Source organism: Toxotes jaculatrix, chromosome 12 (genome assembly GCF_017976425.1).
Source record: "Toxotes jaculatrix isolate fToxJac2 chromosome 12, fToxJac2.pri, whole genome shotgun sequence".
Taxonomy (NCBI): Eukaryota; Metazoa; Chordata; class Actinopteri; family Toxotidae; genus Toxotes; species Toxotes jaculatrix.
Genome location: NC_054405.1, coordinates 19833552 through 19849190, shown reverse-complemented (window position 1 = coordinate 19849190; position 15639 = coordinate 19833552). Strand labels below are relative to the sequence as shown.

Sequence of the window (15639 nt, the reverse complement as noted above, 5' to 3'; positions counted from 1 at the left end):
TTTCACCCAACAAATTAATGAATGACCAGCTCATTTCCTGAATGCTGCTCTCACAGGGAACAGCTCTATGAACTGCACTAAGGGGAAAAAATGGTGGTGGTGAGCAGGTGTAGCCCGTTTTGTAACACTGTAGCCCCACCTAGAGGCTCAGACTAAAAAAAAAAAAAAAAATTCGAACCACAAGGTTAACTGAGAATATTTACCGAAGTCACCACAAGCATGCATGTATAAAAGTGGCACCCTGACTCAGGAGAGTGGCTGGCTTAGGAGAGTGTGGACAGCTGGCCCATCTCCCAGCATGCACCACAAGCATGCATGTATAACCTCCTGAGACCTGGCAAATCATTTTTGTCCTCTGTGGGAAACACAAGTCTGAGACCGGTAGGACAAACTGTCCTTTTAAGTGGACATCCTAGGCTTTCTTGTGATGCCTCAGTTGTGGGGTTGTTGCGAGCAAATGCACCACGAGCGAAGGCAGTGTTGACTGTGAATGGGAGAGAAAAGAGGGGAACATAGGCCGAGAGGGCTGTGCAGCAGTGATGGCTGAGTCGAGCACCACGAGCGAAGGCAGTGTTGACTATGAATGGGAGAGAAAAGAGGGGAGCACAGGCCGAGAGGTTATTTTTTTTTCCTCTCAGAGGGGGTCTTGCCCAGGGAGTAATTCAATGTAAAACTGCCACTGACCCAAGTATTTTATATTACTACAGTTTTAAGGTGCTTGCACTTTGAGTATTTTAGTATTTAGTAGTATTTATTTTACTACTTGATACTTTTACTCCATTACAATTCAGAAGGGAAAATGATACTTTTTTACCCCAATAAATGAATATTTATTTATTTATTTACTTACTTATTTACTTATTTACTTACTTACTTACTTACTTACTTACCTGATTTGTAGATTCATACAATCACACAAAAGGTCACAAATAAATTTTTATGTTATGATAGGTTCAGATAAGATGAGATTTTATGGACCTCGGGGGGAAATGTACGAGCTGCCCAACAGTGTATAAAGCAATTGAAATTATCTCCATCTTGATGTGGACGCACCAGTGCATCAGTTATTATAATCATGCTGGACTTTTACCTGTAACAGAGTGTTTCTACAATGTTGTGTTTCTGTATTTACTGAAGTTAAAGGTCTGAGTTCTTCTTCCACCGCTGTAAATCACAGCACAGATAAATACGTTTTATGATCATGAGCTTCTTGGTTACAACTGTCTCTATATTCACTCAATGGACGATCATTTTTAGGGAGCCTGAAAGACCAAACTGAGGGAACCTGACACAAAAAAGATAAGTGCGTGCTACGTCATGACGCAGCATCAGCTGTTGACAGCCTGAAGCTTCCTTCAATCTCGACCTCCGGGACGCTGTTCATGCACACTCACCGAGTCTCTGCTGTCACTGTGGCCGTCTTTAAACTCACATGCTGTTTGTCGACCGCCCGGTAACGGAGCATATGCTGCCATGAGTGCTTTGTGTCGCCTGATTCAGAGAGGACTGCCGAGCGGCCGGCCGTCGTGTCGTTTATTGCCCGGACAGCAGCTTGCCTGCGGGGTGGCTCCAACGGTCCGGACCGCCAGCTCATCCAGGTATCCCTGCTAGCTTCCCGGGCTAACTGATGCCCTCCGTCTGCCTGAGCTGTAACGTGGTGCGGTGGTGGTGCTGGGCGGACATTTGTGTCTCTTACAATGCAGCCAGATATTTAAACGTTGGGAAATTTGTCACCGTGTCGAGTCTTTGCATCTTTATTAACCGCTAACTTTACAGAGTTTACGTAAATGACATTCAGACGTCTGGTTAGCAAGATGCTTCACATACAATTGTTACGAAGAGGGTTTTAGATAACGCTATGCACTCTCTGTTTTGTTTGAACTTGTTTTAGCTAATCAGTTATGCAGCTAAATAAAGCGGTCATTACTGTTATGGTTTATGGTATGTCATGCTACATGAATGCTAAGTTGCTAGTCTATGGAGCCATGGCCGGCTTAACCTCCTAGTGGGCCCCCGGTCAATCATTTTTATTGGGCCCCTAGTTACCTCCAGTATACATGGCACTTCATTTTTTCCAGAAACCAATGCTCTAGAACTGAAATGATTAGTTGATCAGTCAGTACACTGATAGACACGAATATAACTTTGATAATCAGTTAACGTGTCAGGAGACGCTCCTACTTTTGTGCACAAGCCTGAAAAGAATGTTGTCAAAATACTGTACTTGGGAGCCATAGCCACCGGTCTGAATCGATTCTCTACCAACAGCTGTTGCAGTGACATGGTGATCCTAAAATGCTTTGCACAGATATAATCAGGAGACCTAGAGCTTTCAAACAGTGACTAATAAAAAGAACAATTAATAGATTAATCACTAATGAAAATTAGTTACTACCTTAGTAGAGCTGAGCCAACGCCTTTCTGACATTCTCTGAACTAAAACTGAACATTAAAGCTTCACAAACAGTTTTTAATCAGGGCTGTTGTGTTGAATTATTTAATTTTATAGGTGGTTGTGTAATTGTGTCTTCTGTCTGTGTTGTTTTATTAACATCTGCAGTGGACAGAAAGTCAAAGATTTAAATGAAAAGGAAGAATAAAAGCAAAATGTTTTACTAACATGCCTGGCAAGTGGCATTTGCATGTGTGTCAATTTACATACAAACGCAACAATAAATGACAAGTGAAATGTAGAAAAGATATGAGATACATTAACTTAAAAAATTGTGAATTTGTTCCTGTATGGTTTCCTAATGTTATACCAGGAGGTTTAAACAACACTTTCAACTACATTATTCACCAATCATTGAACAATGCTGCCACATCCATCTTCTCTTTAAATAATGTCTCCTGGTATCCTGTTAATTTCTAACTAGGAAAGCGAGATGGTCTACAAATTCTTTTTCACTGTGAGCTGAAGAAATTCAGTCACTCCCCGAAAATGTCATCAGTGTGCACAGTTTTATCATTTATATTTATCAGTTGTTGTCTAAAGTATTGACATAATTCACCACAGAAGCAGCCGGGGATATTCTAACTAATCAACATGGATGTTTTTTTTTTCCCACAGCCCAGTCAACTTGACCTATGATGTCTTTGATGGGAAGGGAGAGAGCACTCCCCTGGTATTTCTTCATGGCCTTTTTGGCAGCAAATCTAACTTCCACTCAATAGCGAAGTCCTTGGTGCAGCGCACAGGCCGAAAGGTAATGCAGTGATGAAGGCGTCTCATCTGACTGTTTTTACAATAAAAACAATTGATCTTTGTGTGTTCGAGTTGGCTCGAAGCTGCCTGACATTAGCCCTCTATAAGGCATGGGAACATACAATCAACCAGTGTGTTGCCAGTCATTTGATACAACTTCTCGGCACACTGTACTATTGTAATAAATAATGACAGATGATCTGCTTTTTGGCCTGTTTGAAGAAACTCATCACCTCATGTACACAATGCATCCTTTATTTATGCTGTCACTTTCCTGAGCTGGGGCCAGAAACAAAGGGATGCAGCTGACATAAAAGTTTTTTTGTTTCCTTTCTGTTGCCTCTTTTTCCCCCATTCCAAGTGTCTTAACTGTCCTTTGACCAGTTAGGTGCTGACTGTAGATGCCCGTAACCATGGCAACAGCCCTCACAGCTCGGTGCTGACCTATGAAGCAATGACCAGTGATTTGAAACACCTCCTCGCTCAGCTGCGCATCGAGAAATGCGTCCTCATCGGTCACAGCATGGGAGGGAAAACGGCCATGACGACTGCTCTGACACAGGTTAGCAGCCACAAAATGTCGCCATGAATTTATCATGACTTTAGTGTCCCGTCGCTGGATGTCACCTGACCTTTCCCATTGTACAGGCCCAAACTCTTTGAACTTAATAATCCTCCCCTGGTCTTCATGCCACACCTAGCTGTCCTGTTTCCATTTTGTCATTGGATTTCCCTTCATGGCATAATTTTGTTTCTCTTCCTATCTGTTTATCCCAATCTATCTCTGCTTGTAGCCGGGTTTAGTGGAGAGGTTGGTGGTGGTGGACATCAGTCCAGCCCAAACCACCACACGCACCAACTTCCGTTATTACATCCAGGCCATGCAGGACATGAAGATCTCCAGTGACATCCCACGGTCCACAGCCAGGCGGATGGCTGAGGATCAGCTGCGTGGTTTGGTCAAGGTCAGGCCAGTGTTTTTTGGCCACTTGGGGGCAGCAGAAATACGTTTTGAGCCCTGACAAATTATCACTCAGTAAAGTTGATACAGTAAACTTGTTAGGAATCTTTTGCCCAGTTACATATTCTCTTAATCCTGGCTGTTCTGTTTCTATCCACCAGTATGTAATATAAGTGCAGTATTCGCTCTGTTTTTGGTCTCTACCCACTCCTGAGGGAAATACCTGCTTCTTTAGATGACATATGCTCCATTTTGTTCACCAGCTAGTCACTGAGTGTCGGTTTGATACTGAGCACGTTTTGTACTGTACGTTTTTAAAGCTTTTCACTGAAGGCAAATGCTCACTGTGACAGTGATAGTGAACCAAAACATTAGCACCCTTCACATACAAATGGTCATGTCAACCATTAAAATATAATAAAATTAATTGTAGTTGCTTTGAAGTCAAACTCTGAACCTGATAAACTCTTCTTCCCACCATCAGGAGCACTCGGTGCGTCAGTTCCTTCTGACTAACCTTGTGGAGCAGAACGGACACTATGCTTGGAGGGTCAACTTGGAGGCCATCTCGGCGCACCTTGATGACATCATGAGTTTCCCCAACTTTAACACCATCTATGAGGGACCTACACTGTTTTTGGGCGGAGCCAGTTCTGCTTATATCAGGTATTTTTATAGGGACATGTGCATAGAATATTCACTGACAGTGCTTAAATAGCCTAAACGTATTTTCAATTGTTTTACCTAACTTGGCTTTTCATTTAAAAAAATAAATAAATAAAGGAATTATAGGTAATACTGTGATGGCCCTCGTCATCTTGATCTCATGTTAAACATGAGGTACATGGCCCTGGGACACTGTTTTGTGAGCACCTGAATTTAGACAGGCTTGTTCTGTACACAGAACCAAGCAGAAAGGATATTTTGATATTTTTCAAACAAAATCAGTCTAAACCACCTTTATTACAATATACCTCAGCATGTCAGATCTGAGGATCCATAAACTTGAGTCTTCCAATAACTTGAAATTTAATTTATTCTGGATGGAGATCTCCCTGATCATAGCAAAAAGTAGAATCCACACACTGTTCTTAGCTCCAACTATGTATTTTTTTTTTATTTTACTGTTGCTGTGAAATGCTAACACATATCACATTGTATACATAAATATCATGAAGTGACAGCAATGAACAGGTGGTAAAATCAGAAAGCCATTGGCTGTAACCTCAGACAGTCTTGGGTGCGTATTGACAACAACAGTGAAGTGAGCTTTACCTGGTATTCTTATTCCTCCTTCTCTATGTCTTCTCTCCTGATCCAGTTCTGAGGATTACCCAGAAATCCAGCGGCTGTTCCCTAATGCTGACATCCAGTACATCCCAGATGCAAGCCATTGGATTCACGCAGATAAACCCTTAGATTTCATAAGCTCCATCATCTCCTTCCTTCAGTCCTAGCTGCCTCCTCTCTTCACCTCAGAACTTTTTTATGCTCAGCACCTCTGAGCGTCCGCTCGCAGCAAATGAAGGTGAGTTTTCAGCAGCTTCAGCAAGAGTGAGTGGAGTCATTAATGATGCTAATATTTGCAAACACTGGACCAAACTCGCCCTTTTACAGCAGTCAGTTCTTACCTTTTAACAGTGTCAAATTTAGTGTAGTGTAGTAAAACTTTTCTTTTGTTTAGTCTCTGCCACACAGGTAGTGTTACTTGATTGGCTGGTTTGTAGATGTGTTTTCATTGATTTTTAGATCAGCAGGTGGGCAATAGCAATGAAAATAACACATAATTTAACATAATGGGGCTGTTTTGGAGGTGATATACTAATCCAAAGAAACTCTCATTTGCACAGTGTTTTCTTTATGTTTACGCATTTATGCCAGTACAATAGAAAAGTGGATTTAGGCCAAGTACAATCTGGGGACCGCTGAAGTGAACCAGCAGTAAGATAGTTGGATGTCAAAGTTTTGACATCACTGGAATGAAACAAATGCTGTTTATCTGAGAAGCTCTTCTTGGAGAGAAATGAAGATTGTGCAAAGCAAAAATAGTATCTTTGCACAGTGGAGTTTGGGATCATGTGTCAGGAGGTTCTAGCTCTGCAAAGAGGCTGTAATGCTGAGTTAATGTGTACAGATGGTTTGTTGTCGAAATTTAATAATAACGATATATTCAGTAGTTTGGTCTGGAATTTTAATTTTCCCATCTTCTCCTCTGTGTAATCCGCTATATGTCGGAGATGAGAATTTACAGTTCAGCTACTCTGTGACAACTCGAGCTCATCGAGAGCACTGATTATATTTTTATGCTAACATACTCGTCTATGAAACTCGAGCTGAAATGCTCAAAAGCAGTATTGTCACAATCTGTTTCCTGAATGTCTCAGGTTACAACTGGATATGCTAGTTATTATACTCTTATTCTATTCTTCTGTTTGTCTGACAATAAGCCGTGGTTGTTGTGTCTTTGTGTTTGATCAGTCCAATCAGTGTTTTGATGAAACATGTTTTACTGATTTTATTATCTGTATCTCGATCTTTACAACTAAGACGCAAGACTATATGGGTATCTCACAAATATATGCTGCAATGTACCTTGTCATCTAACCGTAATAGTGTTAATGTCATTTCTGTTTCCATGGGTTTAAACAGTACAGTCCAGTAGTGAAACTGCCATCTGTATGAATAAGCAGGGTGTTGTAAATGTGGATGTGCCTCTTTTATCGAGAGCTCCTTTTCCATTTCTGTAAAACTTGATAAAAACATTTTATTCTACATTGATAACTAGCAGATTTTAGATTGGCAGCTGGGTTGCCAGTTTTGTGTGAGTTTTTTCACAAGAAAGCTTAACACATGAGGGTGTATCCCTTTATTACACTAGATGTTTGCTACAATCAGTGTTTTATGTTTGTTTAATGTGAATATGGAAGTCTGAAAGGCTTTAAATTATCTGAATTAAGTTGAGTGAAACTCTCCTTATTTAATTCTTTTTATAAAGTTGATGGAGAGACACCCCTTCGTCCCTCTCAACCACAGCACAGATATGTCTTGTTGCACAGTATGAATCGATTGTTGGGGTGTTGGGTAGTTCTGACATTTGAATGCAGGTCCTGCTTTAGCTTCTTTAGTATTACAGTGGAACAAGAGTGTCAAAGGGGAACTCCGTCAACAATATAGAAAAGTGAGTTTATTCAGTAACATTGAATAGTGGTCTAAAGACTGTAATCATCTGTGCAGGATTGTATATTGTTTCACTGTGAGCATGCCGTTTCTCGTCATCAGATGTGATTTTGCTGTGCTATATACATCTCAGTTTGTTGAACATTCTAAATAACAGCATATATAAATTTTAAATGTGTGCAAGATGCATATAGGAGTGGATTATAGTTGAAAATGTACAAACTGATATTATACAATAAAATAGTAAAAGTCTTTAACGGTTTTTTTTTTGTCCTTTTGGATCGTAAAATGCAGCAAGGAAATGTGCAGGTGGTGATGAATAAAAAAGTGATGTGGTGACAGTGTCTCATAAATTAAAGAGATTTGAAGGAGGCTTTGTATAGGTATTTCATTTATTTACAACATGATGACGAAAAAATATGCAGGAGATTAAGAGTAAAGTGTTCAAGTGTTAACAGTATTAAATAGGGGTGGTGAAAAAAATCAATTATTGATTAATCATGATTATATTATGGACGATTATGAGTCAATTATTAAATTTCCAATGAACAATGAATTTTTTTTGTAATAGGTAGCAGGGACTCCTCCAGTTACTGGCTGTCATACAAGATTTAACCACAAGGTGGAGCTGGTGACTAACAGTCATAACAAAACACCCTGCAACAGAGGCAGCGAGCGAGCTTACTATGCTAGAGAGAGGCGTGTCACTCCTTGCACAATATGGCGCTGACATTAGAACTTGAGCGTGTGGGCCAGTACTTCTGGTCAAACCTTCTGGTGATCTAACAGCGACAGGGTTGCCTTCGTTCATTTAGAGAATAAATATAAACTAGTGAAATAGAAGTATCGTCACGTAGTATAGTAAGGCGTCAAAATCGGCTGAAAAAAGTCAAAAAAATTTTTCACCACAAAATGTCATAAAAAACGTCATAGTATAGTAAGGCGTCAAAATTGGCCGAAAATGTCAAAAAAAAATTTGACCTCAAAATGTCATAAAAAACGTCATAGTATAGTAAGGCGTTTTTTTCGGGCAAAAAAAGTCAAAAAATTTTTTGACCTCAAAAAGTCATAAAAGACGTCATAGTATAGTAAGGCGTTTTTTTCGGGCAAAAAAAGTCAAAAATTTTTTTGACCTCAAAAAGTCATAAAAAACGTCATAGTATAGTAAGGCGTCAAAATCGGGCAAAAAAAGTCAAAAAATTTTTTGACCTCAAAAAGTCATAAAAAACGTCATAGTATAGTAAGGCGTCAAAATCGGGCAAAAAAAGTCAAAAAATTTTTTGACCTCAAAATGTCATAAAAAACGTCATAGTATAGTAAGGCGTCAAAATCGGGCAAAAAAAGTCAAAAAATTTTTTGACCTCAAAAAGTCATAAAAACCGTCATAGTATAGTAAGGCGTTTTTTTCGGCCAAAAAAAGTCAAAAAAAATTTTGACCTCAAAATGTCATAAAAAACGTCATAGTATAGTAAGGCGTCAAAATCGGCCAAAAAAAGTCAAAAATTTTTTTGACCTCAAAATGTTATAAAAAACGTCATAGTATAGTAAGGCGTCAAAATCGGGCAAAAAAAGTCAAATTTTTTTTTGACCTCAAAAAGTCATAAAAAAGGTCATAGTATAGTAAGGCGTCAAAATCGGGCAAAAAAAGTCAATTTTTTTTTTGACCTCAAAAAGTCATAAAAAACGTCATAGTATAGTAAGGCGTTTTTTTCGGGCAAAAAAAGTCAAAAATTTTTTTGACATCAAAAAGTCATAAAAAACGTCATAGTATAATAAGGCATTTTTTTCGGGCAAAAAAAGTCAAAAATTTTTTTGACCTCAAAAAGTCATAAAAAACGTCATAGTATAGTAAGGCGTTTTTTTCAGGCAAAAAAAGTCAAATTTTTTTTTGACCTCAAAAAGTCATAAAAAACGTCATAGTATAGTAAGGCGTTTTTTTCGGGCAAAAAAAGTCAAAATTTTTTTTGACCTCAAAATGTTATAAAAAACGTCATAGTATAGTAAGGCGTCAAAATCGGGCAAAAAAAGTCAAATTTTTTTTTGACCTCAAAAAGTCATAAAAAACGTCATAGTATAGTAAGGCGTTTTTTTCAGGCAAAAAAAGTCAAATTTTTTTTTGACCTCAAAAAGTCATAAAAAAACGTCATAGTATAGTAAGGCGTCAAAATCGGGCAAAAAAAGTCAATTTTTTTTTTTACCTCAAAAAGTCATAAAAAACGTCATAGTATAGTAAGGCGTTTTTTTCGGGCAAAAAAAGTCAAAAATTTTTTTGACATCAAAAAGTCATAAAAAACGTCATAGTATAGTAAGGCGTCAAAATCGGCCAAAAAAAGTCAAAAAATTTTTTGACCTCAAAAAGTCATAAAAAACGTCATAGTATAGTAAGGCGTTTTTTTCGGGCAAAAAAAGTCAAATTTTTTTTTGACCTCAAAAAGTCATAAAAAACGTCATAGTATAGTAAGGCGTCAAAATCGGGCAAAAAAAGTCAAATTTTTTTTTGACCTCAAAAAGTCATAAAAAACGTCATAGTATAGTAAGGCGTCAAAATCGGGCAAAAAAAGTCCAATTTTTTTTTGACCTCAAAAAGTCATAAAAATCGTCATAGTATAGTAAGGCGTTTTTTTTGGGCAAAAAAAGTCAAAAATTTTTTTGACCTCAAAATGTTATAAAAAACGTCATAGTATAGTAAGGCGTTTTTTTCGTGCAAAAAAAGTCAAATTTTTTTTTGACCTCAAAAAGTCATAAAAAACGTCATAGTATAGTAAGGCGTCAAAATCGGGCAAAAAAAGTCAAAATTTTTTTTGACCTCAAAAAGTCATAAAAACGTCATAGTATAGTAAGGCGTCAAAATCGGGCAAAAAAGTCAAATTTTTTTTTGACCTCAAAAAGTCATAAAAAACGTCATAGTATAGTAAGGCGTCAAAATCGGGCAAAAAAAGTCAAAATTTTTTTTGACCTCAAAAAGTCATAAAAAACGTCATAGTATAGTAAGGCGTCAAAATCGGGCAAAAAAAGTCAAAATTTTTTTTGACCTCAAAAAGTTATAAAAAACGTCATAGTATAGTAAGGCGTCAAAATCGGGCAAAAAAAGTCAAATTTTTTTTGACCTCGAAAAGTCATAAAAATCGTCATAGTATAGTAAGGCGTTTTTTTCGGGCAAAAAAAGTCAAATTTTTTTTTTACCTCAAAAAGTCATAAAAAACGTCATAGTGTAGTAAGGCGTCAAAATCGGCCAAAAAAAGTCAAAATTTTTTTTTGACCTCAAAAAGTCATAAAAAACATCATAGTATAGTAAGGCGTTTTTTTCGGGCAAAAAAAGTCAAAAATTTTTTTGACATCAAAAAGTCATAAAAAACGTCATAGTATAGTAAGGCGTTTTTTTCGGGCAAAAAAAGTCAAAATTTTTTTTGACCTCAAAATGTTATAAAAAACGTCATAGTATAGTAAGGCGTCAAAATCGGGCAAAAAAAGTCAAATTTTTTTTTTACCTCAAAAAGTCATAAAAAACGTCATAGTATAGTAAGGCGTTTTTTTCGGGCAAAAAAAGTCAAAAATTTTTTTGACATCAAAAAGTCATAAAAAACGTCATAGTATAGTAAGGCATTTTTTTCGGGCAAAAAAAGTCAAAAAAATTTTTGACCTCAAAAAGTCATAAAAAACGTCATAGTATAGTAAGGCGTTTTTTCGGGGCAAAAAAAGTCAAAAATTTTTTTGACCTCAAAATGTTATAAAAAACGTCATAGTATAGTAAGGCGTCAAAATCGGGCAAAAAAAGTCAAAAATTTTTTTGACCTCAAAAAGTCATAAAAAACATCATAGTATAGTAAGGCGTTTTTTTCAGGCAAAAAAAGTCAAATTTTTTTTTGACCTCAAAAAGTCATAAAAAACGTCATAGTATAGTAAGGCGTTTTTTTCGGGCAAAAAAAGTCAAAATTTTTTTTGACCTCAAAATGTTATAAAAAACGTCATAGTATAGTAAGGCGTCAAAATCGGCCAAAAAAAGTCAAAAATTTTTTTGACCTCAAAATGTTATAAAAAACGTCATAGTATAGTAAGGCGTCAAAATCGGGCAAAAAAAGTCAAAATTTTTTTTGACCTCAAAAAGTCATAAAAAAGGTCATAGTATAGTAAGGCGTCAAAATCGGGCAAAAAAAGTCAATTTTTTTTTTTACCTCAAAAAGTCATAAAAAACGTCATAGTATAGTAAGGCGTTTTTTTCGGGCAAAAAAAGTCAAAAATTTTTTTGACATCAAAAAGTCATAAAAAACGTCATAGTATAGTAAGGCATTTTTTTCGGGCAAAAAAAGTCAAAAAAATTTTTGACCTCAAAAAGTCATAAAAAACGTCATAGTATAGTAAGGCGTTTTTTCGGGGCAAAAAAAGTCAAAAATTTTTTTGACCTCAAAAAGTCATAAAAAACGTCATAGTATAGTAAGGCGTTTTTTTCGGGCAAAAAAAGTCAAAATTTTTTTTGACCTCAAAATGTTATAAAAAACGTCATAGTATAGTAAGGCGTCAAAATCGGGCAAAAAAAGTCAAAAATTTTTTTGACATCAAAAAGTCATAAAAAACGTCATAGTATAGTAAGGCATTTTTTTCGGGCAAAAAAAGTCAAAAAAATTTTTGACCTCAAAAAGTCATAAAAAACGTCATAGTATAGTAAGGCGTTTTTTCGGGGCAAAAAAAGTCAAAAATTTTTTTGACCTCAAAATGTTATAAAAAACGTCATAGTATAGTAAGGCGTCAAAATCGGGCAAAAAAAGTCAAAAATTTTTTTGACCTCAAAAAGTCATAAAAAACGTCATAGTATAGTAAGGCGTTTTTTTCAGGCAAAAAAAGTCAAATTTTTTTTTGACCTCAAAAAGTCATAAAAAACGTCATAGTATAGTAAGGCGTTTTTTTCGGGCAAAAAAAGTCAAAATTTTTTTTGACCTCAAAATGTTATAAAAAACGTCATAGTATAGTAAGGCGTCAAAATCGGCCAAAAAAAGTCAAAAATTTTTTTGACCTCAAAATGTTATAAAAAACGTCATAGTATAGTAAGGCGTCAAAATCGGGCAAAAAAAGTCAAAATTTTTTTTGACCTCAAAAAGTCATAAAAAAGGTCATAGTATAGTAAGGCGTCAAAATCGGGCAAAAAAAGTCAAAATTTTTTGGGACCTCAAAAAGTCATAAAAAACGTCATAGTATAGTAAGGCGTTTTTTTTCGGGCAAAAAAAGTCAAAATTTTTTTTGACCTCAAAATGTTATAAAAAACGTCATAGTATAGTAAGGCGTTTTTTTCGTGCAAAAAAAGTCAAATTTTTTTTTGACCTCAAAAAGTCATAAAAAACGTCATAGTATAGTAAGGCGTCAAAATCGGGCAAAAAAAGTCAAAATTTTTTTTGACCTCAAAAAGTCATAAAAAACGTCATAGTATAGTAAGGCGTTTTTTTCGGGCAAAAAAATTCAAAAATTTTTTTGACCTCAAAAAGTCATAAAAAACGTCGTAGTATAGTAAGGCGTTTTTTTCGGGCAAAAAAAGTCAAAATTTTTTTTGACATCAAAATGTTATAAAAAACGTCATAGTATAGTAAGGCGTCAAAATCGGCCAAAAAAAGTCAAATTTTTTTTTGACCTCAAAAAGTCATAAAAAACGTCATAGTATAGTAAGGCGTTTTTTTCGTGCAAAAAAAGTCAAATTTTTTTTTTGACCTCAAAAAGTCATAAAAAACGTCATAGTATAGTAAGGCGTCAAAATCGGCCAAAAAAAGTCAAATTTTTTTTTGACCTCAAAAAGTCATAAAAAACGTCATAGTATAGTAAGGCGTTTTTTCGGGGCAAAAAAAGTCAAATTTTTTTTTTACCTCAAAAAGTCATAAAAAACGTCATAGTATAGTAAGGCGTCAAAATCGGGCAAAAAAAGTCAAATTTTTTTTTGACCTCAAAAAGTCATAAAAAAACGTCATAGTATAGTAAGGCGTTTTTTTCGGGCAAAAAAAGTCAAAAATTTTTTTGACCTCAAAATGTCATAAAAAACGTCATAGTATAGTAAGTCGTCAAAATCGGCCAAAAAAAGTCAAAAATTTTTTTGACCTCAAAATGTTATAAAAAACGTCATAGTATAGTAAGGCGTCAAAATCGGGCAAAAAAAGTCAAATTTTTTTTTGACCTCAAAAAGTCATAAAAAAGGTCATAGTATAGTAAGGCGTCAAAATCGGGCAAAAAAAGTCAAAATTTTTTTTTTACCTCAAAAAGTCATAAAAAACGTCATAGTATAGTAAGGCGTTTTTTTCGGGCAAAAAAAGTCAAAAATTTTTTTGACATCAAAAAGTCATAAAAAACGTCATAGTATAGTAAGGCATTTTTTTCGGGCAAAAAAAGTCAAAAAAATTTTTGACCTCAAAAAGTCATAAAAAACGTCATAGTATAGTAAGGCGTTTTTTCGGGGCAAAAAAAGTCAAAAATTTTTTTGACCTCAAAATGTTATAAAAAACGTCATAGTATAGTAAGGCGTCAAAATCGGGCAAAAAAAGTCAAAAATTTTTTTGACCTCAAAAAGTCATAAAAAACGTCATAGTATAGTAAGGCGTTTTTTTCAGGCAAAAAAAGTCAAATTTTTTTTTTACCTCAAAAAGTCATCAAAAACGTCATAGTATAGTAAGGCGTTTTTTTCGGGCAAAAAAAGTCAAAATTTTTTTTGACCTCAAAAAGTTATAAAAAACGTCATAGTATAGTAAGGCGTCAAAATCGGCCAAAAAAAGTCAAAAATTTTTTTGACCTCAAAATGTTATAAAAAACGTCATAGTATAGTAAGGCGTCAAAATCGGGCAAAAAAAGTCAATTTTTTTTTTTACCTCAAAAAGTCATAAAAAACGTCATAGTATAGTAAGGCGTTTTTTTCGGGCAAAAAAAGTCAAAAATTTTTTTGACATCAAAAAGTCATAAAAAACGTCATAGTATAGTAAGGCGTTTTTTTCGGGCAAAAAAAGTCAAAAAAAATTTTGACCTCAAAAAGTCATAAAAAACGTCATAGTATAGTAAGGCGTTTTTTTCGGGCAAAAAAAGTCAAAAATTTTTTTGACATCAAAAAGTCATAAAAAACGTCATAGTATAGTAAGGCGTTTTTTCGGGGCAAAAAAAGTCAAAATTTTTTTTGACCTCAAAATGTTATAAAAAACGTCATAGTATAGTAAGGCGTTTTTTTCATGCAAAAAAAGTCAAATTTTTTTTTTACCTCAAAAAGTCATAAAAAACGTCATAGTATAGTAAGGCGTTTTTTTCGGACAAAAAAAGTCAAAAATTTTTTTGACCTCAAAAAGTCATAAAAAACGTCATAGTATAGTAAGGCCTTTTTTTCGGGCAAAAAAAGTCAAAAAATTTTTTGACCTCAAAAAGTCATAAAAAACATCATAGTATAGTAAGGCGTTTTTTTTCGGGCAAAAAAAGTCAAAAAAATTTTTTACCTCAAAAAGTCATAAAAAACGTCATAGTATAGTAAGGCGTTTTTTTCGGGCAAAAAAAGTCAAAAAAAATTTTGACCTCAAAATGTCATAAAAAACGTCATAGTATAGTAAGGCGTCAAAATCGGCCAAAAAAAGTCAAAAAATTTTTTGACCTCAAAAAGTCATAAAAAACGTCATAGTATAGTAAGGCGTTTTTTTCGGGCAAAAAAAGTCAAAATTTTTTTTGACCTCAAAATGTTATAAAAAACGTCATAGTATAGTAAGGCGTCAAAATCGGGCAAAAAAAGTCAAATTTTTTTTTGACCTCAAAAAGTCATAAAAAACGTCATAGTATAGTAAGGCGTCAAAATCGGGCAAAAAAAGTCCAATTTTTTTTTGACCTCAAAAAGTCATAAAAATCGTCATAGTATAGTAAGGCGTTTTTTTCGGGCAAAAAAAGTCAAAAATTTTTTTGACCTCAAAATGTTATAAAAAACGTCATAGTATAGTAAGGCGTTTTTTTCGTGCAAAAAAAGTCAAATTTTTTTTTGACCTCAAAAAGTCATAAAAAACGTCATAGTATAGTAAGGCGTCAAAATCGGGCAAAAAAAGTCAAAAATTTTTTTGACCTCAAAAAGTCATAAAAACGTCATAGTATAGTAAGGCGTCAAAATCGGGCAAAAAAGTCAAATTTTTTTTTGACCTCAAAAAGTCATAAAAAACGTCATAGTATAGTAAGGCGTCAAAATCGGGCAAAAAAAGTCAAAATTTTTTTTGACCTCAAAAAGTCATAAAAAACGTCATAGTATAGTAAGGCGTCAAAATCGGGCAAAAAAAGTCAAATTTTTTTTTGACCTCGAAAAGTCATAAAA

The 15639-nt window shown here is 35.0% G+C and overlaps 1 protein-coding gene across 1 annotated transcript; it reads left to right on the top strand.

The window, feature by feature from the left end:
• The first annotated feature begins 1366 nt into the window (after nucleotides 1-1366).
• Nucleotides 1367-7596, top strand: abhd11 (abhydrolase domain containing 11). The gene is made up of 6 exons (XM_041052521.1): nucleotides 1367-1598; nucleotides 3071-3206; nucleotides 3594-3767; nucleotides 4000-4170; nucleotides 4651-4832; nucleotides 5488-7596. Exons 1-6 carry the CDS (start codon nucleotides 1474-1476, stop codon nucleotides 5621-5623), a joined length of 924 nt encoding a protein of 307 aa, XP_040908455.1. The 5' UTR covers nucleotides 1367-1473; the 3' UTR covers nucleotides 5624-7596.
• The last annotated feature ends 8043 nt before the right edge of the window (nucleotides 7597-15639 follow it).

Excerpts from the sequence above, each read along its gene's own strand:
- abhd11 (XM_041052521.1), top strand. The coding sequence starts at position 1,474 with ATGAGTGCTTTGTGTCGCCTGATTCAGAGAGGACTGCCGAGCGGCCGG. Across the intron at positions 3,768-3,999 it reads TGACGACTGCTCTGACACAG|CCGGGTTTAGTGGAGAGGTT; the intron begins GTTAGCAGCCAC and ends CTCTGCTTGTAG. Across the intron at positions 4,171-4,650 it reads AGCTGCGTGGTTTGGTCAAG|GAGCACTCGGTGCGTCAGTT; the intron begins GTCAGGCCAGTG and ends TCCCACCATCAG.